The sequence below is a fragment of the Herpailurus yagouaroundi genome, unplaced genomic scaffold (genome assembly GCF_014898765.1).
Source record: "Herpailurus yagouaroundi ecotype Mexico unplaced genomic scaffold, PumYag 141, whole genome shotgun sequence".
Classification (NCBI taxonomy): Eukaryota; Metazoa; Chordata; class Mammalia; order Carnivora; family Felidae; genus Herpailurus; species Herpailurus yagouaroundi.
Genome location: NW_024412396.1, coordinates 49,811,123 through 49,832,950, shown reverse-complemented (window position 1 = coordinate 49,832,950; position 21,828 = coordinate 49,811,123). Strand labels below are relative to the sequence as shown.

The window sequence follows — 21,828 nt, the reverse complement described above, 5'->3', positions numbered from 1 at the left end:
AAAGAAAGAAAGAAAGAAAGAAAGAAAGAAAGAAAGAAAGAAAGAAAGAAAGAAAGAAAGAAAAGGCATCCAGGTTGGAAAGAAGAAGTGAAATTAGTGTGGTATGTTACATTGATTGACTTTTGTATGTTGAACCATCCTTGTATTCCTGAGAGAAATCCCACTTGGTCACGGTATAGTCCTTTTAATATGCTGTTTGATTTGCTTTGCTGGTATTCTGTTGAGGATATTTGCATGTGTATTCATAAGGGATTTTGACTGTAGTTTTGTTTTCTTGTGATGTCTTATTCTGGATTTGGTATCAGAGTAATGCTGGCCTCATATAATGAGCTCCTTCCTCTTCCTTGGAAGAGTTTGAGAAGGATTGGTGGTGTTGATTCTTTAAATGTTTGATAGAATTCACTAGTGAATCCATCTAGCAGAAGAATTTGGGAATTGTGTATCTGATAAGGGTCTAGTATCTAGAATGTTTAAGAACTCATAACTCAACAACAAAAAGTCGAGCAACCCAAATCAAAAATAGGCAAAGGCTTTGAATAGACGTTTCTCTAAAGAAGATATACAAATGGCCAAGAAGCACATGAAAAGATGCTCAATGTCATTAGTCATTAGGGATATAAAAATCAAAACCTCAGTAAGATACCACTTCACCCCCACTAATACAGCTATCATCTAAAAAACAGAAAATAACAATTGTCAGTGAGGATGTGGAGAAAATGGAACCCTCCTACATCGCTGATGCAGAATTGTGTAGACACTATGGAATCTCCTTTGGCAGTTCTTTAAGAAGTGAAACATAGAATTACCATAAGATCTAGCAATTCCATTCCTAGCTATAGACCCAGAAGAATTGAAAACAGGTGTCCAAACAAAAACTCATACATGAATCTTCAGAGCAGCACTGTTCACAATAGCCAAAAGGTGGAAACAACCACCAACTGATCCATCAACTGATGAATGGATAAACAAAATATGGCATTTCATGAAAAGGAATGAAGTACGGATACATGCTCAACATGGATGAACCTTAAAAACACTACACTAAGTGAAAAAAGCCAGACACAGAAGACTACATCCTGTCTGAGTGGATTTGTACGAAATGTGCGGAACAGGCAAATCGCTAGAGACAGAAAGCAGATGAGCAGTTACTAGCTGCTGGGGTAAGGGGTAATAGGGAGTGACTGCTTAATGGATACAGGGTTTACTTTAGGATGATGAAAAATGTTCTGGAACTAGATCGTGGTGAGGGTTGTACAATAGTGTGACTGTACTAAACGCCACTGAATTGTACACTCTGAAATGGTCAGAAGGGTACATTTTGTTTTGTATATTTTACCACAAAGAATAACAATAACGCACATACGCATAATTCTGAAGACAAAATTCAAAGAAGAAAAGCAACTTAAAATGCAGAAAATTTAAGAAATTACAAATAATCCTTTCGGGCATAAAAAAAAAAAAAAAGCTATATCTTTCTTGTGGCCAAGGCCCTTTTCCTACTTACATGTGATATCAACTTCTGCAAGACAAGGGTACAGGGGCCATGCCCAGCCCTGCCCTCTGTGGGGGGACGTCATACCTACCGCCAATGACTCGAATATTGTTGTCCTTTGTCAGAATAGCCTCAGCATGGAATACCAAAACTGGAATTCTCCTGCAGCCTCCGGTCCACATGATACACGGATGATCCCTACAGCCGTAACAAAAGGTTTTCATTAACTGACAGCTCAAAGTCTGAATTAACCACTGACGCAGATCGCCGTGGTTTGCTGCTTAGCAACTTTCCCTCTGCCTGGAACAAGAACCCCAAATGCCCTATGGGAAACCATTCATCTCCCATTCTTAGCCATGTGCTCTATTTACGATTAACTCCCTCCCTGCTCCAGGGACGGGCTTTGATTGGCCTCAGCCATTCAGGGCCTTCACCCCTCAGTTCTAGTTACTGGATCGGGGATGAGCACATAAACCCACTGGAGCCAGTGAGTGTCAGAAGATATGTTGTGAGACCCTCTAGAAGAAAGCTGCTTCCTTTCTCTTCTAGAGCAGCTGCAGGAGAGATGGCTTCTTCCCCTTGACGGTGTAAGAGAATGAGGTCTCCAAGTACAACTGTCATTTTGTGTCCTTGAGGGAAGAGCCTGGAGCTGTCAGTAAAGGAGGAAGTCAGTGAAAACCTCATTCGAAGAATGAGAGACACGAAATCCTGAGAAGCAAACGTGCAGCTGCAGAATCAAGTCTTTCCTGAATATGGGTTAATAAATTCCCTTTATGGGGGATAGCGGGAAAAAAATTTTTTTAATAAAAAAATGAATTCCCTTTATCATTTAAGACAATTTATGTTTTAATCCCCAGCATACATAAAGAATCCTAACTAATATACAGCATTCACAATAACTTATATACCCTTTTATACTCTACAGTCCCTTTTTAAGCCAATTTGATGACGCATCCGAAGATTCTGAGCCAGGAACCCAAAATTAATACAAGCGCTCCAATTAAAATCCCGTATTTTAAAGCAAGCCTATACAAAATGGAGTAATATTTCTCTCCAGAAAAGGATCTCTGACTTTACTCTCTTCCTCTATCCTCAGGAAATCTCTGTTTAATCAATCTCAGACAGATGTACATTTACTCAAAGATTAGGAAAATCTTCAACCTCCTTTGTGCAAGGAGTTAGGAGGGAAAGAAGTGACCGAGTCCCTACTATGTGCCAGGAATAAGAGCTTTCATATGCTATCTCACTTAATCCTCTTACCCACACTAGGAACTGGGGGGAAAAAAAGGGTGTCTCAGAGAGGGTAAGTGATTTGCTGAAGGCCACACAGCTGGTTAAGTAAGGGAAGACGTACCTGAACCCAAGTGTCTGCCTGGGCTCCTTCCCTGTTTCCATCTCCCTAATCACATTTCAGTGATGTTTCGTTTATGGAACAACTTAAACCCAACAGTTTGGGAACCTAAACTAATCAATTCCTTAAACAGAATAAGATCCATATAGCCAAAATTTGGGCCGCTCTCAAAAACTTACATGACCACACCTCTTTAAGAAAGGTCACACTACAAATCTCAGAGCCAAGTCAGACCCTCCCAGCCCATGTTTAAAAAGATGCCCATTTTGAATGCACAGGCTGCCAGGCAGACTTGGGACTTTGGATGAGCTGCCAAAGTGTTTTAGCAAAAAAGCAAAGAACACCATACCTAGTTCATTTCCTGTTTTCTAGAAATGGAATGTGGATGCTTACTGCTCCTACTTTTTGACTTGGGTGCCAGTGCCCATTTGTAAGAAAAGGTATTTATCAGGGGCACTTTTTAGCAAGAAGGATTTTTTTGTGGTTTGCTTGCTTTTTAATCTTAAACACCTGTAAAAGGTGGGCACGGGGCCAGATGATTCCTAGGATCTCTTCCAACTGTAATTTTTCTACTATATTTCTAAGTCGGAGGATAGAGAAAAACTAGGCAGCCTAAACAGCAAAGTCTTGGACAGAAAGTCTGGAAATGATGCAAAGTTCCTCGTGAATCTAGCACTAGCTACAAACTGGCACCACTCTGCCTTCCCGCTTATAAACAATGGATCACTGCTCCAAGTTAAAACGCGTGACAAGAGTCAGGAACTCAAGAAACACATACAAGGCTAAGAACAGCCAACGCCCTAACTATGCTATTTGTGGAAAACCAAATCCCTGATGGAGAAATCCTTCCACTTACAACCTATGAAAAGATAAAAGAGGTGGCAGACATGTAATGAATTCAGCAGGTCAACTAAAACACACTTAAGGCAGACGCTATGTCATCTTTAAAAGCATGCTCCCGCCAGGTGGTGCTAAAGGCAAAAGATTCAAAACGGTCAGGAAACTGAAAATCGGGACTTTAAATTTTCATTCACACCAGAAAAAGGTCTACATTAAGAAAATACGCTCTTAGAGACATGAACGAACACAAGACTTGGATGACTACCGAAGCAGAAGGTTTGAAGGTTCACTTTACTGAAAGCTTAACAACGTCTTGGTTCTTAAAAAACAATTTCATGAGGCATATATATTATTTACTCCTGGGATCTGGCCTACATAATTCAAAGCTTCTATGCCTTATTCATACCAGTGCCCCTGCTGGAAATGCCTTCGTCATTTCTGTTCATTTAGCCCTACCCTTAAGGCCCAGTTCATCTCACCATCTCCATAAAGCCTTTCCCACCTCCTCCAGCCCACAGTGATGCCTTCTTTCTCGGAATTCCTATAGTACTCACTGTAGAATCATCTGTCGATGATCTTTTTTTCCCCATGTGTATGTCAACGAACTGATATAAAGCTGGCTTTTATGATAGGAATTAAATTATTTTTTTAGTGCCTTAAGAAACCTTGTATCTAATCCTTTCACATCTACAGATAAATCTAGCAAATACAGAAAAAGAGCCCCTTTAAATTCACTATTTGAAATAATGCCATGCAAAATAAGGACTGCCTGGACAGTTTCTAGCCCTGAAGTCCAGGACTGCCAGGCATGAACTCTTTAACACAGCCTTGGGATCTGAGCAGATTGACGATATGACCATGGAGATACATCTTAGAATTAAATCAACGCCCTTAGATGATTTATGGCCTTATAACTTCCAAAACTTTAAAAATGAAAGCGTATCACTCCAAGTGTGAACAAGACTGGCTTAAGATTCCTAAAGTATAAAACGTCTGATAGATAAGACATGAGCTGCTGGAACATTAACAGTCAAAAGTCAACAGGAGTTTGAAAGGAAGAAGAGCAAAAAATCCATGAAATTGGATTGGGATGGGGAATGACACCTGTATTTTCACTACCTTCTACTAGAAACTTAACCTTTCTCAACTATGAAGGTGGGCAACCTAGCCCAGTGGTATGAGCGTCATCTGTGCCTTTGAGTCTGTCTGAAATTAGAGACTTTTTCTACCATATCACACAGGGGTTGCAGATACCTAAAAATATCATTTACATTTATCACTTAGAGTAGTTATTAACCTTGCCACGAGATCACCTGTGGTCAGTCTTCCTCATCCGACATGAAGCTGGACAACAATTTGGTAGGTCCCACAAAGCAATCAGTCAGCTGCCAAATGGTGACACAGCACAGTGGTGGTCCAGACAACCAAGATGCTTCCCAATATTCCCCACTTATAAATGCTAACAAAGACTACCCGACAGAGTGATGAGCTCGTGCAAACTGAGCAAAAACAGTCTTCACGCTGCGGTCTTTGGAAAATGGAATTTAACTTACCCACGTTTCAGATGAATAATCTTGTTATTTAATGCATCAGTGAAAAAGCACTTATCACTACACTGTGTCACAAGTTTGGGTTTTTTAATCTTAATAACTGCCTTCAATGTAATTGGTACTATTTTTAATGATATATATTTTAAGCACCTAAAAATATTATTCTGATAAGGGATACATGGCATAGAAAAAAGTTAAGAACCCCTGATCCAAGGTGATCTAAAGAATAAAGTCTCCACTTATTCCTTCATTCAGTCACTCAGTCAACAAGTATTTACTGAGTACCTACTATAATATTAGGTTGAACCATCTGAAACTGTCAATATTTTACTGTTTTTGACCTATCAAAACAGCAATTTCATAGAGTTCAATCTAATACTCATCAGGCCCAACCCTTAAGCCCACTAATAAAAGAAATAGTCATGAAGTAAAAGAATGATCTTGAGGGGTGCCTGGGTGGCTCAGTCGGTTGAGCATCCGACTTCGGCTCAGGTCATGATCTCACGGTTTGTGGGTTCGAGCCCCGTATCCAGCTCTGTGCTAAGAGCTCAGAGCCTGGAGCCTGTTTCAGATTCTGTGTCTCCCTCTCTGCCCCTCCCCCACTCGCACTCTGTCTCATTCTGTCTCTCAAAAATAAATAAATGTAAAAACAAAATTTTTTTATATGATCTTGAAATCAGAAAGACTGATGCTTGCAGCAAAAGTTAAATTTTGTGAAACAGGTAAGCAACAGCACACAGAAAGCAAAAAGTCACAAGAAGCTAAAGTGACTAGAGGGAATTATCCATTTAATTATCCTGAATAAGACTGACCCAAATATAATGTTAAATCTCTATTTTTTCTATGACCTAACAGTGATGAGAAGCCTCTCTCCAAAGCTTTATGAATGCTTCAGTAATTTTTTGTAGTCATATTAAATAATGTAACCTTCTACTTTATAGTAAGAAATCCACTTTAAATTCAATATTAAAGCCAGTACGAATAATGCCTTAACATTTGTATGGCACTTTATCATTTATAAAGTAGTTTCCTACATATCATTCTATCTGATTCTAATCATACCTCTACAAAATAGCCTGGGAGATATTATCCCCACCTTCCAGGTTACATAGCATACAAGTACCCAAGGAGACTCACAGAGAATCTTTAAAAACGAATCTTAACTTCGAGTCGCACTCTCTCTTTGTCCTCTGTGCCAAATAATAATGTTAAAGGAGGCAAAACAGCAAAGTGCCTCAAAATCCTGGAAAACTGGGTCTGAATCTCAATCCATCACTTACTCCCCCTGAATCCCTGAAAAAGTTCTTTGATATTTGCATGGCTGAGCTTCATCAAGTGGGAATAATAACGTGTTCAGATTAAATGAGATACATCAGTTAAAGCCCTTACCGTCATCTATGCTAAATGATAAGCTGCACTTATCACCGTCGTTCATTATTATTATTATGAGAATCCAGCAGTCAAAAAACTTGACTCTTACCCAAAAGAACTCAGGAAAGCAGTGTGGTTCAATGGACACAGCACAGGTTACAGAATTCTAATGTACTGCCCCACAGTTACTCTGGTAAGTTACTTGACCTCTCTATATACTATCATTCTATGGTTGTAAAAGCTTTTGAGAAAATAATATAACCTATCTCACAGAGTTTGGAGGCCTACTTTGCTTTAATGTCTACAAATATCAAAATCTCCTATGTTACAAGCTCCAATCAAGAGTATACAAAGAGCAACATCTAGAGCCAATGTTCACTCCTGAGCCCAGAAACAAAGCCTTATCTCATTTCAGATAGCTAAGGGTAACCAACTAATAAAATCTCGAATTAGATTATGGTTAGAATAAGAGACTCTTAAATACAAAGGACAAACTGAGGGTTGATGGGGGGGGAGGGGGGAGAGAGGGGAAAATGGGTGATGGGCATTGAGGAGGGCACTTGTTGGGAAGAGCACCGGGTGTTGTATGTAAGCGATGAACCATGAGAATCTACACCCAAAACCAAGAGCACACTGTCTCCTGTATGTTAGCCAATGGGACAATAAGTTATAAAAAAAAAAAAAAAGGAAAAAAAATCGTGGTCAGAAACTAAAACCAGAGTCAGGCTATACCGAAGAAGGACTAGGTAAAAGAAGGTATAAGTAAAAGAGAATTCTTTTCCACCCTAAAGGCAAAGGGTCAAAAGCAAGCTTGCTCTTACTTACTCTTGGCTTACCACCTCCTCATCCTCTGAGGATGATGCTGTCTCCTCCAGGTCCCGGGCCATCACGACTGGCATTTCCTTTAGGGTTTGTCATGCAGTCAGCAGACGGGGGGCCTCAGAGACCTTTCCTTGCAGATTCACTGGATCAAACAATTTAGGTGGCACTGATTCCTGCAAGAAAGCCAAATGATTCAAAACACAACAGGGTTGTCTATTTGTTGGTTATTGCTATTAATCTTCCAAGTCTAAAAAAACGAATATTTACCTAAATGGTGCCCAACCTCTGGAAGCTTACCTTCTCTCACAGTGCCCCACTAATGCCACAAAAATCAAAATTTTTTTCCAAACATACTGTCTGCCCTCTGTGCATTTAGAGAGCTGCTATTAAAAAATAATAATAAAATAAAATAAAGAGCTCTTATTAAGTTTGAGCTTCTCATTTTTCTTTTACATACTAAATCTAATAAGACTTAGCTCTTAGAAAAGTCTGAGATAGGTGGTCGATTGCCTAAAACATAGACTCCTTGCTTAGAAAAACCTGATCTGGGTTAAAAATAAAAACTCAAGATTTACGATCCTTGAAATTATTTCTTTAGACTCTATGACAAGCACACAGGTAAAATGCCCTCATGTTTCCACTAAAACAAACTCAACCACTAAACTAAAAGATTAATATATTCTCCTGAATCAAGGTCATAAATAGCTGAAAAAAAAAAAAAAACAACACTGTCCTTTCAAACGCTCAAAAATTATTCTCCCTTACTAAAAATCACAAACTATGATCTGAATCTCGCAAAGGCATTAAAATTAGGACATTTCTAACTTAAAATATGTTTTCATAGTAAAAAGTACGTTTGTTGGGTGTTTAGGGCTGAAATGGAAATTACAGATATAGAAAATGAAAATGTTTAAATGACCATAACCCTATCACTCAGAGGTAATCATCTGATGTCGATCTTTGCAAATCTTATTTTTCTATGCATTCATATACACATATAAGATCGTAAACAGGACAAAAACCCGTGGATCCCGATAATCCCTACAGATCTTCAGCGGAACGGGCACGATCTAATAACTTCAAAGGCGTTCTTCGGGGGATTCCCAACGGGATTTCTCGATCTTTCCCAAAATGTTGGGAAGTCCTTTAAATTAAAACGAAACAAACAAGACCTCCAAGCGAGAAACGGATGCCAAACCTGTCGCAGGCTGCCAGCAGAGTGGAGAGAGACACGGAGATCGGAAGAAGATTAAGGACAACTCGCTCAAGAAGCGTCCTCGCCCTAAAGGGATCAGCCCCTCAGCCCCACCCCCGGCTCACCCCAATCCCAGGTAGGTCCTCAGATGCTCCCCACGGAAAGGACAGGGGCGATTCCGCCGCAGCGATTCAGCCCAGCGCGCCCGGAAGCCAACAGCTGCTCCCAGACTTCAAGAGGGAAGTGCAGCAGCTGGCGCCCGCCCAGACCCGGGAGCTCACCTCCCTCCGGTAGGGAAGCGCGCCGGCGCAGGCGTTTACCTGTCTCATCTTCCCATGGCTCGGAGCCGGCGGGCGGGGACCGCGCTCTGCGCCTACCACCCTCTCCTCCTTCCCCAGCCGGGCTCACGGCCGCCGCCGACGGCTGCTTCCCCCGTTACTACAACAACCAACAAGCAACCGCCCGCTGGGAGCCACTGCGCAGGCGCCCGCCACCCCGCGCTGAAAACGCTCGACTTCGGGCGCGAAGGAATTTCGTCACCGCGGCGCAGCGCGGGCGCAGCGCTTTGCCCTCAACAGAAGTCTTGAGTTGTTTTTTCCGCTCTTTTCCCCTCCACGCCTAAGGGGTTGACTCAGCCGCGAAGTTCTTCCGCCACGCTCAAGAAGAGGGCTCACTGCGTGAGCAGCGGTACAGAGGGGCGGGGGCGGGGGGGGGAGGTGCCTTGAGAAGCGGCACCCGCTGATTGGCAGTAAAGGGGTTCACGCCCCATCTCCTGCTCGAGCAAAGCCGGAGCAGCCAATCAGAGCGAGGACTGACGGAAACGACCCAATCCTGGTGCCGGGCTGTGGGCGGGGGCGAGGACAAATGGCTCAGGTGGACTCCTCGCTGGAGCTGTTTTGGATCTTTGCTGCTGCTGCTCTTCCTGCTGCTACCGCTGCTCAGCTGGGGGTCCGGTCACCAGGTAGGCTCAAAATGGGGAGAAAAGAGAGGGAGGCATTTTTGTGCCATCTGATTGAGAGGATCCGGAGAGTCTGGAAAAATAGAGGTGGGGTGGAAGGAAGATCCCTGGGAGGCAACCTTCTGGGGGACAAGGGGTTCGGGAGACCTTGAGAAGGAGGAGCTAGACTATGAAGAGGAGGAAGGCATGGTAGGTTCAGGAAACCAATGAAGGAATGAGCAGGCACTATGAGCCTAGCCCAGGGCAAGGACCCTTCACTTTCTCATGTAATTCTCACAATAACCCTTGCGATAGGTATTTTTTAAGCTCCATTTTGCAGATTTCTCACCCAGGGTCACACAGGTGCTGAATGATCGGGGCAGGATAGGAACCTCTCTCTCTCTCCTGACTAGTTTTAACACCACACCTTTGCCGGGCCGGGCCAGGAGAAAATTTGAGAATAGATGCTGGATACTTTAGGAGGCCCTAAAGCTTTAGGGAATTTGGGGGAGAGCGATTGGTGGAGCAGTTCGGAAGAGTGCTGAGGTTCTGCACTCATCATCAGCTATCGTGGGGACTTCTGAGAGCTTCCGTGAGATAGGCATAAGTTCTGTCAAAGATGGGGCCTTCCATCAGGCTTTTCTGACCCTGGGAGGTGAAATCGCGAGTCTCCTACTGAGGAATGGTGAGAAAATAAGGAGGCGGGGAGGGGGGGCAGGGGGGGAGGGTGATATCTTGAAAGATGAGGGAATCTTGGCCCATGCTGTGACGCCTGTGATCTCCAGTAAAGCTCTCTTCTCTCTGGACTTCAACTAGGTCCACTGTTGTGATCTACCATTCCCTGAGGGATTCGTGCTTCGTCCTCTAGAGCTTTTCTTTTTTCTTTTCTTTTCTTTTCTTTTCAGTGCTTCACACTGTCAGGCCATTGCTGACTTTAATATCTATTTCAACTGTGTAGCTTAAGACACTGAAACTTCTGCCAGAGTGACAAAAAAAAAAGCCTGATAATTTATCACTTCAGGCCCAAGAAGTTAACCTGACAAAAGATAAACCGTGGGGAAAGCAAAAAAGCAGCCAAAAACAAAACAAAACAAAACAAAACCACAGTGAAGATGAGAAGTAGTTCTATTACTAAATTCTTAAAAATTTTTTTTCAACGTTTATTTATTTTTGGGACAGAGAGAGACAGAGCACGAACGGGGGAGGGGCAGAGAGAGAGGGAGACACAGAATCGGAAACAGGCTCCGGGCTCCGAGCCATCAGCCCAGAGCCCGACGCGGGGCTCGAACTCACGGACCGCGAGATCGTGACCTGGCTGAAGTCGGACGTTTAACCGACTGCGCCACCCAGGCGCCCCTCTATTACTAAATTCTTAACGGGAGTTTTATTTAAACCAAGTAGATTGAAATCGTTGCTCCTCAAGGGTTCATTTTTTTTTTAAACAAAAAGTATACCATGTAAGTACTTTGTATACAACTTTGAGACAGAAGTGGATATAGTGTGTTTGTCTCCCTTAAAAATGGAAATTTCATTAAAAAAAAAAAAACAACTTCATCAAACTATTCTCAGGGAGGCAGTATTGCAGTGTGAGTCCAACAGATCATGGTTTGTATCTCCACTCTGCCATATATTAGCTGTGGAACCAAGCAAATCCCTTAATGTCTCTGTGCCAGCCCTCATCTGTAAAATGGAAATAGGAATAGTGCCTACCCACCTTGTTTAAGGATTGATTAAATGAGATAATGTACGTTAGGTGTTTGGCAAAGTGCACGGCCTATCCAAGTGCCCAATAACTGTTAGCTGTTAACTCTTTCTCTTACAATCCAACACCAACATTGCTGTTTCGTTCTCTGTGTAATTTTCCTGCTAGTTCTCAAGTCACGGCAGCTTATTTATTTTTAACTTTTACATCATTTAGCTTATGGAGCCTGATGTACCTGAGAACCAGAGTAGGAAAAAATCTGAGAGTGTAAATATTGCCCGTACTCCACAGGTTCCACGCTAATATATAAGGCTTGGAAGGATCTGTCATCAATAGCCCGGCAGGTAACCATTGGTAGATTTACAGTCACCTTTGAGCCACTTGCCTTAAAAAGAATGACGTAAAAAAACTAGGCTAGGAGTAAAGATAGCAGAAGACTGATTCCAACCAAGAGAAAAGGCTAACATTGTGGAGAAGTTGCTTAGACAAAAATAAGTACTGTGTCACTTATTGCAAAGTATACTGTTGATTCACCACTATTAGTGTAACTAAATATTGAGACCAGTTTCTAGAAGTCTTACTCAGAAGTCCATTTTATCACTGGGCATATGGGTGGCTCAGTTGGCTAAGCATCCGACTCTTGATTTCCACTCAGGTCATGATCTCACAGTGTGTGAGACCAAGCCCCAAGTTCATGAGATTCTCTCTCTCTCTCCCTCCCTCTCTAAATAAATAAACTTGAAAGAAAAAAGAGACCATTTTATTAATTTATAGTAAAATTTGTACACCTCCTTTTCATCCGTTCCCTTTTTCTCCCCCCCCCTTTTTTTTTTTTTTTTTTTTTTTTTTTTTTTTGGTTAGGTTTACCATTTCCAGCCCCGGGCATTATTTAGCCTTTTTCACTCTAGGTAAAGGTTAGCACCCTTTGGTTTGGGGTGAAGTAACAATAATATGTCAAGATAACTGAGGGTAGATGAGCCTCAGAGACTTAGAAAGCAATTCACAAAGTGATTGCCCAGATAAACTTAGTACAGCCTTCATGAGTGGGATACAGGTTAACTACACAAGTCAGAGAGCTCATGGTTGAAGTAGACTAATTGTCTCACGTTTTTTGCCTTTGTTTCCAAGGCAAAGAGCCCTCTCAGGTTGGCCGGAAGTCATGAGCCGTTTCTTGAACGTGTTACGAAGCTGGCTCGTGATGGTGTCCATCATAGCCATGGGAAACACGCTGCAGAGCTTCCGAGACCACACCTTTCTCTATGAAAAGCTCTACACCGGCAAGCCAGACCTCGGTAAGAAGTCAGAGAATTGCCTCCTTTGCGGGAGCTGCCTAAATTGTGGTTCCTAGGCCAGGCCGTCCATGAGAACCACCTAGGAAATTTAAAAACGAACAAACAGCACAGCTGCCCGTTTTCTTCTCCAAACTTATTTCCTGAAACTTTCGCCCCACCCCTGAATGGGACCCAAGGGTGTAGTTTTTCCTAACTTTCCAGGTGATTCTGATGCTGGCTAACCTAACCTTTGGCGGCCAGTGGAACAATAGACTTTGTGGATAGCACTTGGCCCTCTTCCCCCCAAGCTTGTCTGAATACCTTTTCATTCATTTTATACTGCCCTATACGTTTTACAGGCAATACAAAAAGTATTACAAGGGCAAGTGAGGAAATGGAATTATTTGGTGACTCTGGGATTCCCCACTAGAAAGCTATAAAGAAGCTTTTCATATTATCTCAGCCCTCTTCAGAAACTAGGTTGTGCCCCAAATGGTTTATATTCTGTGTTGCAAATGGCAAGTTATAAAACCAAAGTCTTCCCAAACCGTGAAGAGCCCCTGAGATGATACCCGACATTCCTCTGAGCTGGTCTCCCAAAGTGAAGCTTAGAAGGCCTCTGGTGGCCTGTCCCAGCTTCCTGAGCCTCTCTGCTGAGACCATTTTCACATTTCAGCTTGCGCTTCCTTGCACCGATGTGTGGGGTAGTGGTGTTTGAGCTGCAGGATCATTTCACGCAGCTGACAATTCTGTGTCACATTTATAGCTAACCCAGATTTGGGCCCTGACCTAGCTCATTTTGTCTGCAACATCTCCACATAAAGTGAATCTAAGTAGGCTAAGGCTCATTTTGAACAAAACTCAAGTACAATAGGAGTAAAGAACCTGGAAGAGTGGGTGGGACAGTTCAATTTTCACCCTCAAACACTGCCTTCTGATGACTGTAGATGCACAGGATTGCAGAAATTACCTGGTCTGGTCCTTTTTTTTTTTTTTTATTTTTTTTTTGAGAGAGAGAGAGAGAGAGAGAGAGAGAGCACGTACAAGTGGGGCAGAGGGAGAGGGAGGGAAAGAATCTTAAGCAGCTCCACACTCAGCACAGAGCCCGACGTGGGACCGTGAGATCATGACCTGAGCCAAAATCAAGAGTCAGACACTTAACCAACTGAGTCACCCAGGCACCCTTGGTCTGATCCTTTAAATTTAAAGTTGAGGGGCGCCTGAGTGGTTCAGTCGGTTGAGCGGCCGACTTCGGCTCGGGTCATGATCTCGCGGTCCATGGGTTCGGGCCCCGCGTCGGGCTCTGTGCTGACAGCTCAGAGCCTGGAGCCTGTTTCGGATTCTGTGTCTCCCTCTCTCTCTGACCCTCCCCCGTTCATGCTCTGTCTCTCTCTGTCTCAAAAATAAATAAACATTAAGCAACATAAATTTGTAGGAAAAAAAAATTTAAAGTTGAGAGAGAAAAATCTAGGGGTCATGTGATTCACTCAAGGGCATATAGCTGTGCAAAAGAACTGTGGGTGGGTAGGTGGGTGTCTTATCTCCAGCCCAGAAGCAGAGACTGTCTTCCCCACCTCCTAATCTGGGGGCTGTCATGGTACTCTGCTGATAACCACAGTATTCTGGAGCATCCCGTAGAATGTCACTTGGTGCCTAGTGTGGTTAGGGCTGGTGAGATACTCCACTTTTGTATCTCACTAACTAGAGATATTTCCTCAATCTTTTCATCAGAAAGGCTATCAAACTGGTTTATAAAAATCACAGCTTTCCAGGGCCGCCCACTAGATATTTGGCATTTGGAATTTTGTCCCACCTTACTACCACGTAAAGGCCTTCAGGGTTATGAAATTGGTATCACTGTCTGGTTTTCCAAAGGATGGAAAATCCTTAAAGCCCAAATAAACATTAATAGACCTTTCAGGTATCAGTCTTGTCCCTTACAATTTCTCTTGCTCAGTAGACCAGCAAAGGAAAACTTTCACTGTTGTGGCATTCCTGGCCACAGGATGCCGTAGATAAATGGCTGTACATTGCAGTCAACCCAGAGAGAGATTTTTAGAAAATACTTCATGCCCAGGGCCTACCTTCAGAGAATATGATATAATTGGTCTGGTTCCCAAGTCTTGGGAAATGGATAAAGCTTCTGTAGTTGACTCTAATAAACACCCAGGGTCAAGAACCGCTGCTATGGAGGACTATGATTAATACTTTCAGGACAAGATACTTAGTACAGCGGTATCAGAACAAAGCCACCAAGAGCAGGGTGGCCACAGCAAACACCAAACAAGCAGTGTTTTGTTCCAGTACAAAGTGCACAGGATTTCTGAGTCCTCTCCTGCCTCAGCCTTGAAAGCTTACACCGCCTAGACATCTTGTATTGACAGACCACTATGTGCAACATTCCCCCAAACATGCGCTGACCCACGCTTGCTGGACTTCACCAGCACCTGAGTGGCTTCCAGGGCAGAGGCATAAACTTCTGCATTCAGGAGTTATTGCCTAAGTGGGCCCTTCGTTGGGTTTCTCCTCTTGAAATTCCCCCACCCAACTGTAGACATGTGAAGAGGAGCTAAGCCGTTCTCATTCTGGAATTCCTTCCATTCCTTCTAGTTCCCATGTGTAGCACCAGAGCCTCCCCTCTGCCCAGCCAAAGAGAGTTCAGGCTTAGCAGCCTGCCTCCCATGAACCACCAGTGAGGTGAGAGGAGTTTGGAGGGAACCTCACCCCCCACCCTCTCAACACTCTTGCTTTTCCCTACTATACAGTGAATGGCCTCCAAGCTCGGACCTTTGGCATCTGGACCCTACTCTCATCAGTGATTCGCTGCCTCTGTGCCATCGACATCCACAACAAGACGTATGTAAGGGAAGAAAGAGCTTAAGCATCCCTTGTTGGAAATCAGGTGCCAGGCATATCCAGTGTGCCCCTCCCCTTGGAGACCTGCTAATGTTCATACATTAGCCTAGAACATGGATAATAAAACGTTAATGGGTTCTATTCTTTCCAAGCCAAAAAAACATAATAGGCCTAACAGGTCTTTGAAGTTTGAAAATTCTTTGGAAGTCGGTAGCAACTGGCTATTACCATTGACCCAGTGGCCTGCAGCACATCCCTCCACTCCTTTACTAAAGAATCAGCCTTTCTCTGCTCCAGAAGTAGAGTAGTGTGCTCTTTTTAGAGCAGCCACCCACATATACCTCGTTCTCACATTCCTCAAGAAGTAGGAATGACCAAAAATCACAATCCATGCGAAAAGGAACCCACAAGTAAACTGCTGTGCGCCTATGCAGAGTCCATATGTGAGGGTGAAAGAGAACCCAGGACTCCTAACATTCTGCCTCTAGGGTCGTCACACTGCCGCGGACCATTCGCAGAGGGTCATAGCCTCCTGTCTACATAATGCTGTAACCGGTGCTGACCACTGGAGGGGGCTCGAGCTTCCTTTCCAACCGTCCTTACCACAACCAAAGTGGAAAGTTTGCTCCAGTCAGTGGCTAAGGCCATCAAAATACCAACCTCACACTAAAATGTTTTTCTGTCATATCCAAGCTCTCAGCATTTGGGAAAAGAGGAGGTGATGATATTTACCGAACACCTCTGATTATGCCAGGAGCTTTTATCCACATGACCTTGATTAAGTCTCCTAGCAGCCCTGGGAGATAATGGTTTTCATTCCTGATTTTGCAGATCTACATATTAGAGACCCAATTAATTTGAACTGAGGAAGGCCAACTCAAGTGGGATTTGAAGCAATGCTATTAACCCTGCGATCTCTCCCAACTTTTTAAATTTTTTTTTATTTTTATTTTTTGGAACTTGAAACTATAGTTTGACTTGTTCTAGATTGACATGTATTTTTGGAAGCAGTGTGGTTTAGTGGAAACAGCCTGGGGCCCAAGAATGAAAACAAGAAAATGGGCTCTTGTCTCAGTTCTCCTGGTAACTATTTTTGTAGCTGCAAGTTCATTATACGGTTGACCCTTGAACAACATGGGGATTAGGAACAGTGGCTCCCTATAGTTGAAAATCCACATATAACTTTTGACGCCCCCCAGAACTTAACTACTAATGGCCTACTACTGACCAGAAGCCTTACTGATAAGAAAGTCGATTAATACATATTTTGTACATTATCTGTGTTATATATTGTATTCTTACAATAAAATAAGCCAGAGAAAAGGTTCTTAAGAAAATCATAAGGAAGAAAAAATACAGTACTGTACTGTATTTATCTTTAAAAATCCACATGTAGGGGCGCATGGGTCACTCGGTCAGTTAAGCATCCAACTCTTGATTTCAGCTCAGGTCAAGATCTCACAGTTGGTGAGATGAGCCCCCTACTGGGCCCTGGGCTAACAGGGCAGAGCCTGCTTAGGATTCTGTCTCCCTGTCTCTGCCCTTCCCCTGCTTTCTCTCTCTGTCTCTCTCGAAATAAATATTTAAAAATCCACATATCACATAAAAGTGGACCCTTGCCGCTCAAACCCATTTTGTTCAAGGACCAGTTGTTCACTTTCTCGGCATCTTGGTCTCTTTATGTATAAGATGAAACCAGTATATCTGTTGTACCTCTCAAGGTGACTGGGAGGGAGTAAGAACTGACTAATTCCTTTAAAGACCTTTACGTGATAAAGAATTGCCAATAGGTATAAGAGGTGTATCTTTCATTTGCTGTGCTTTTGGAATGAGACTTACCTTATCATCACCCATTCCTTTCCCCTTCTTCCAACACAGGATAGCCACAAATGCCGACTTCTGTTTCTAGCCTTTTTTAGCCTGGGACGCTGGTCCGTGTTCTTCTGATCTACACTGGGATTCTATTTCCTTCCTAACCAGAAATTCAAATTCAGCACCCAAACATACGTATTTACTGACTGTATAAAAACATACACAGGAATGATAAAAATCAAATTTAACATATCAGTTCCTTCTGGGGAGGGAGGGAGGGGGGCTTGGGAAGGGGGTCCAGGTGGGATCCAGGGTCCCAGGGTCCAGGATACACAGAATGCTTTAACTGATTACCTGTAATATTTTGTTTCTTAGTAAAAGTATCTGAAGCAAAAATGTCAAAACATCCAGATTTGCTGGAGCAGGGTATTGGTTGCATACAGGTTAATTAGAATATTCTCTTATCAACAATGTTTTGTATGTTTAAGGTATTTCGTAATTTTAAAATTTTCATAGTTAAAAAAAGATATCTCCAATCCATGTGGTCAGTCGTCCTATAACCTCTTTTCCACCTCTTGGTCAAAACGGAGGAAAGAGTTCTCTTCCCATGAGATTACCACTGTGTCCTCCACCATTTTCCTAGGCTAAGATACTAAATAACCAGCCCACGTTGCAAGAGCGTCTAAAAGCCCCACAGAGGTCCTTGCTGCTCATGCCCCATTCAGGCCCTTCACTCTGTGGCATCCCTCGTATATACCTGCCAGGTGGGTGTGGACTACAGAGCCAAGTGAGTAGAATATGTAAGCGTGATTGATCTGAAACTGTCTATACTGCTAGGATTGCCGTAACCCAGACTCGCTTTGCTGTAGCTGGCTTCACCACCTTGCCACAACTCAGAGACCCACTCTGGATGCCTGAACCGCACTCTCAGTCTAGCAGTGGAAACATTCCGTTTTGCCCTAGTAGAGGATAAATCGATGTGGCCGAGCAGATAGGTCTTTCTCTGGCCCAAGTCTCCTCTCCCTTTAGCCATAATCGCCTCCCTGGGTTGGCTTCTGTGTATGCAGAGCCAGACCTCTACTCTTCCTCCGCGCCCCACAAGCATCGCCTCTGTTCTCATGTCTGTCTGCTCCCTTGTAGGCTGTACCACATCACACTCTGGACCTTCCTCCTCGCCCTGGGCCACTTCCTCTCCGAGCTGTTTGTCTTTGGGACCGCAGCTCCCACGATTGGCGTCCTGGCACCCCTGATGGTGGCAAGTAAGCATCCGAGCACCCCAGACCTCCCGCAGGAACTGCACCCTCGGGCTGGGGCAGAGGGCAGACACACAAGGGTGTAAGAAAGTGCCGTGCCTGTGTCAGCCACGAACCTTTTCTCTGTGTTGAAGGTTTCTCGATCCTGGGTATGCTAGTTGGGCTTCGGTACCTAGAAGTAGAACCAGTATCCAGACAGAAGAAGAGAAACTGAGGCCAACGTTACCAGCTCCAAGACTCCATCCTCCACCTTTGCTGTCCCCTACCTTTATCCTCCCTCCTCTTTTAGTTCTTCTTTTCTGCACCATCCTGAGCCCTCTGACCCCCTGCTAGCCTTTTACGTTTGGGGTTTTTCTTTAATAATGTTTACGATACCGTATAACTTTCATATGATGTGTACGAACAATTTAAAGAATCATTTTAAGGTGGATACCCCATACCTTCCCCCAGACCAAGAAATTGCCAGCACCTTCGAAACCCACTGTGTGCCCTTCCTTCACCAGCAGCCTCTTCTTCCAGGACCCTTTTCCAGCCTTCTGCTTTTTTCCTTTTATTTTCATCCCTTCATCTGACTTGCGTGGTGGGAACACGTGAACTGTGAAACTTACAGCTGCTGCCTTGCCCAGAGCAGCAGCCTCCAAGGGCTGCTTCGGGGTTGCCCTCCCAGGTCGGGCTCCTCTCTGCTGCTGGACCCGAGACTCTGAACCATCCGAGAAATGGGCAGTTCTTCTAAGAAGGGCTCCCCTGTGAGTGAGCATGGCTCATATCCTTGTGTCTACAAGTGGATCGGGGTTGGAAGAGTCTGGGCTGTTTTTAGACCTTCTGGTCAGCTGTATTTGTGTAACGAATTTTGTAGTAAATAGAAAAACCCTGTGCTTGGATCAGTCCTTGTACTTTGACCTTCCCTAAGCCAGGAGCACTCCTGCCCTCCTCTGAGCTGTAGCAGAGGAGAATCGCAGCATTTTGTGGATCAAATACACCATAATGAGTAGGACAGCTCAAGGACCCAGGCACACCTGGCTGCCGCTGGTGCGTCTGGTCACTTGTTCATTTCTCCTGAAGTCCAGTCTGCCTCTCCTTCCCCACCTTCAAGATTCTGTGTTCACAATTGAACGGTCAGGAGGACCCTTTCTTGTTTTCTTTCTAAGGAAGAAACAGTTTCTTGAGAAAGCAGAGTCAGAAAATAGCATGGAAGGAACAGCTGCCTAACCATGGAAAGGAGAGCTTGAAACCCCAATGATAATGGGCTGGAGCAGGTAGTTGCCCTCCAAACAGAATTCTGAGGGGCTCCTCACTGGCGGGGCCCACACGCAGTGTGTAGACTCAAGAACCCATTCATTACATCAACAAAGTATTTATTGAACATTTAACTCCAGGCCAGACACTTGAGAAAGAGAAATGATGTCCCAGGCAATGTCCCTGTTCCTGTGGCCCTTGCAGTGAAGTCAAGGTAATGGATAATCAATAAAGTAACACACGAAAACAACTTCAGACGCTAAGAACTCTAGAATACAACGTTTTAGGGCGCTGGGTGGCTCAGTCGGTTAAGCGGCCGAGTTCAGCTCAGGTCATGATCTCACAGTTTGTGGGTTCGAGCCCCACATCGGGCTCTGTGCTGACAGCTCAGAGCCTGGAGCCTGCTTCCAATTCTGTGTTTTCCTCTCTCTCTCTGCCCCTCCCCAGCTCGCACTCTGTCTCTGTCTCTCTCAAAAATAAAATAAACGTCAAAAAAAAAAATTTAGAATACAAAGTTTTATGATCAAGAAGGTAGGGGGTGCACAGTTCAGATTATCAGGAAAGGACTCCCTGAGGGGATGGGATTTGAGCTGAGCCTTGAATGCCCAGGCATTAGATGTCTTCATATAGGAGGCAGACATTTAGGGCAGAGGGAACAGCATCTGGAAGGTAGGAACCATCTTGTTGAAGGAGTAAAAACCAAGTAGAGAAGTTGGGAAGAGAAAGGTGAGCGCTCAGGGAGGCAGGGGACTTGCAAAGGCAGGATAGGAAGCTTAAAGTTAAATACTTTAAGCTTAATAAATACTTAAATGCACTGGGAATTCTCTATCAGTTAAGGCTTTTTAGGTGAAAAGAACAAAACTGTCTTAAACTAGCTTAAACAATAAAGATAACATTGGCTCACAAAATTGAAAAGTTCAGTGGATTATAGGCTTCAGGAATGGTTTGATCTGACTCCACTCTGCCCTCCTGTGTTGGTTTCATCCTCAGGCTGGCTTCCTTTATGGTGCCAAAAGCGGTTGCAGCAATACCAGGCCTCACATGCCAACACTACGTCTAGAAAAATAGTTCAGGGATACAGACTATCCCTCCCTCACCAACTACTGTTAAGGAGGTAGTAAAAGCAATGATTTTGCAGAGTTTGCATGTAAGTGTAGATCCACATGGAGCCCACCTAAGAAAGTGAATTGAAAACATGCATGAGTTGGATGCGGATCCTCTGAGCATACGTCATAGAAATGTGATTCCAGATGAGCAAAGACAAGATCCCAACGGATCCAAAGAGACGATTTAGAGTAGTTGGAAGATATTCTGAATATTCTATTTCTTTAACCGCCCGTCTTGGCTCCCTTCCGAGATGATTTAAAGTAGAATCCGTAATGTCTCTCCAGCTAAGAACTGCTAACAGATAATGGTCCCAGAATGCCACAGACACAGTGCAATTTCCAGGAAAGAAATGCACAGAAAGCCAATAGCAGCATGTCCAGATCACAGTACGGGGTGAACGCACCTGGGAAGGGAGAAGTGGTAGTTGGCCGGACAGATCAGAAGAAAAGTGCAGCACCACAGCAGATGCCGAAAGCGTGGACTCTGACCAGGGCAGGATGGTACAGTCCTAGAACAAATACTTCGGCCACGCTTTGAGGCAGAGCCAGAAACCACAGTGGGCTCTGTATCAGTGGTTACCCCGAGTGGACCGTCTGCAAATATACACAGCACAGAAGGCGGTCAGGGTCACGTGCTGGGCGCCGGGTTGCCAGGCACCACGTGGGCCAACGTTCACTTTTACTGCCTCGTCTTTAAAAAGTAACCCACTGGGATGGTAACATCTGCGTAAACAGAGGACCCACCTCTGCAGAAGGCCACAGGAGCTGCTCCTCTAGCCCCAGCCCCTCCCGCACCGGAAATGGGCAAGACTCTCGTTTTTGTGCCAAAAGGCACCTCCACCCCCACCTGATGACAAGGCAGACCACTCGGAGAATCTTTTATTGCCTTAAAACATCTGGCATTACAAACAGAAAATACAAATTATGTTCTTAAAATAAAGGAACGAATGGATCTGGTAAACATTCTGTTAAAGAGTTTGAAGAAGCTGAAGAGTAAGCACCTTTCTCCTTATCAAAAGTAAGACACGCTTTCT

General features: G+C 43.9%; 2 protein-coding genes across 25 annotated transcripts in view; one reads left to right on the top strand and one right to left on the bottom strand.

The window, feature by feature from the left end:
- Nucleotides 1–9,054, bottom strand: part of TTLL5 (tubulin tyrosine ligase like 5) — a 284,194-nt gene extending 275,140 nt beyond the window's left edge. For 16 of the 18 annotated variants that reach the window (XM_040477756.1, XM_040477758.1, XM_040477763.1 and 13 more), the window contains exons 1-3: nt 8,942–9,054; nt 7,430–7,599; nt 1,584–1,690 (exon numbers count right to left, since the gene is read on the bottom strand). In XM_040477756.1, coding sequence (XP_040333690.1) covers nt 1,584–1,690; nt 7,430–7,503 — 181 coding nt within the window. In that variant the 5' untranslated portion in view covers nt 7,504–7,599; nt 8,942–9,054. Of the gene's footprint in view, nt 1–1,583; nt 1,691–7,429; nt 7,600–8,746; nt 8,846–8,941 lie in introns of those variants that run through there. The other 2 variants (XM_040477751.1, XM_040477765.1) reach the window with 2 other exon arrangements.
- A 401-nt stretch (nt 9,055–9,455) lies between these two features.
- On the top strand, nt 9,456–21,755 carry ERG28 (ergosterol biosynthesis 28 homolog). 7 transcript variants are annotated; one of them, XM_040477774.1, is made up of 6 exons: nt 9,456–9,582; nt 12,389–12,552; nt 15,297–15,391; nt 17,843–17,986; nt 18,340–18,458; nt 20,679–21,755. In XM_040477774.1, the coding sequence occupies exons 2-6, from the start codon at nt 12,420–12,422 to the stop codon at nt 20,746–20,748; spliced, it is 561 nt and encodes a 186-aa protein (XP_040333708.1). In that variant the 5' UTR covers nt 9,456–9,582; nt 12,389–12,419; the 3' UTR covers nt 20,749–21,755. The 7 variants fall into 7 exon arrangements, with proteins under 7 accessions (XP_040333708.1, XP_040333710.1, XP_040333711.1 ...); XM_040477776.1 differs by having other exon boundaries at nt 9,457–9,582; nt 21,080–21,755; XM_040477773.1 differs by lacking the exon at nt 20,679–21,755 and adding an exon at nt 18,587–19,333 and having other exon boundaries at nt 9,464–9,582.
- The last annotated feature ends 73 nt before the right edge of the window (nt 21,756–21,828 follow it).

Coding starts and splice junctions, on each gene's coding strand:
- ERG28 (XM_040477773.1), top strand. CDS start 12,420: ATGAGCCGTTTCTTGAACGTGTTACGAAGCTGGCTCGTGATGGTGTCC. Junction 12,553..15,296: donor CACCGGCAAGCCAGACCTCG/GTAAGAAGTCAG, acceptor CCTACTATACAG/TGAATGGCCTCCAAGCTCGG. Junction 15,392..17,842: donor ACATCCACAACAAGACGTAT/GTAAGGGAAGAA, acceptor CCATTTTCCTAG/GCTAAGATACTAAATAACCA.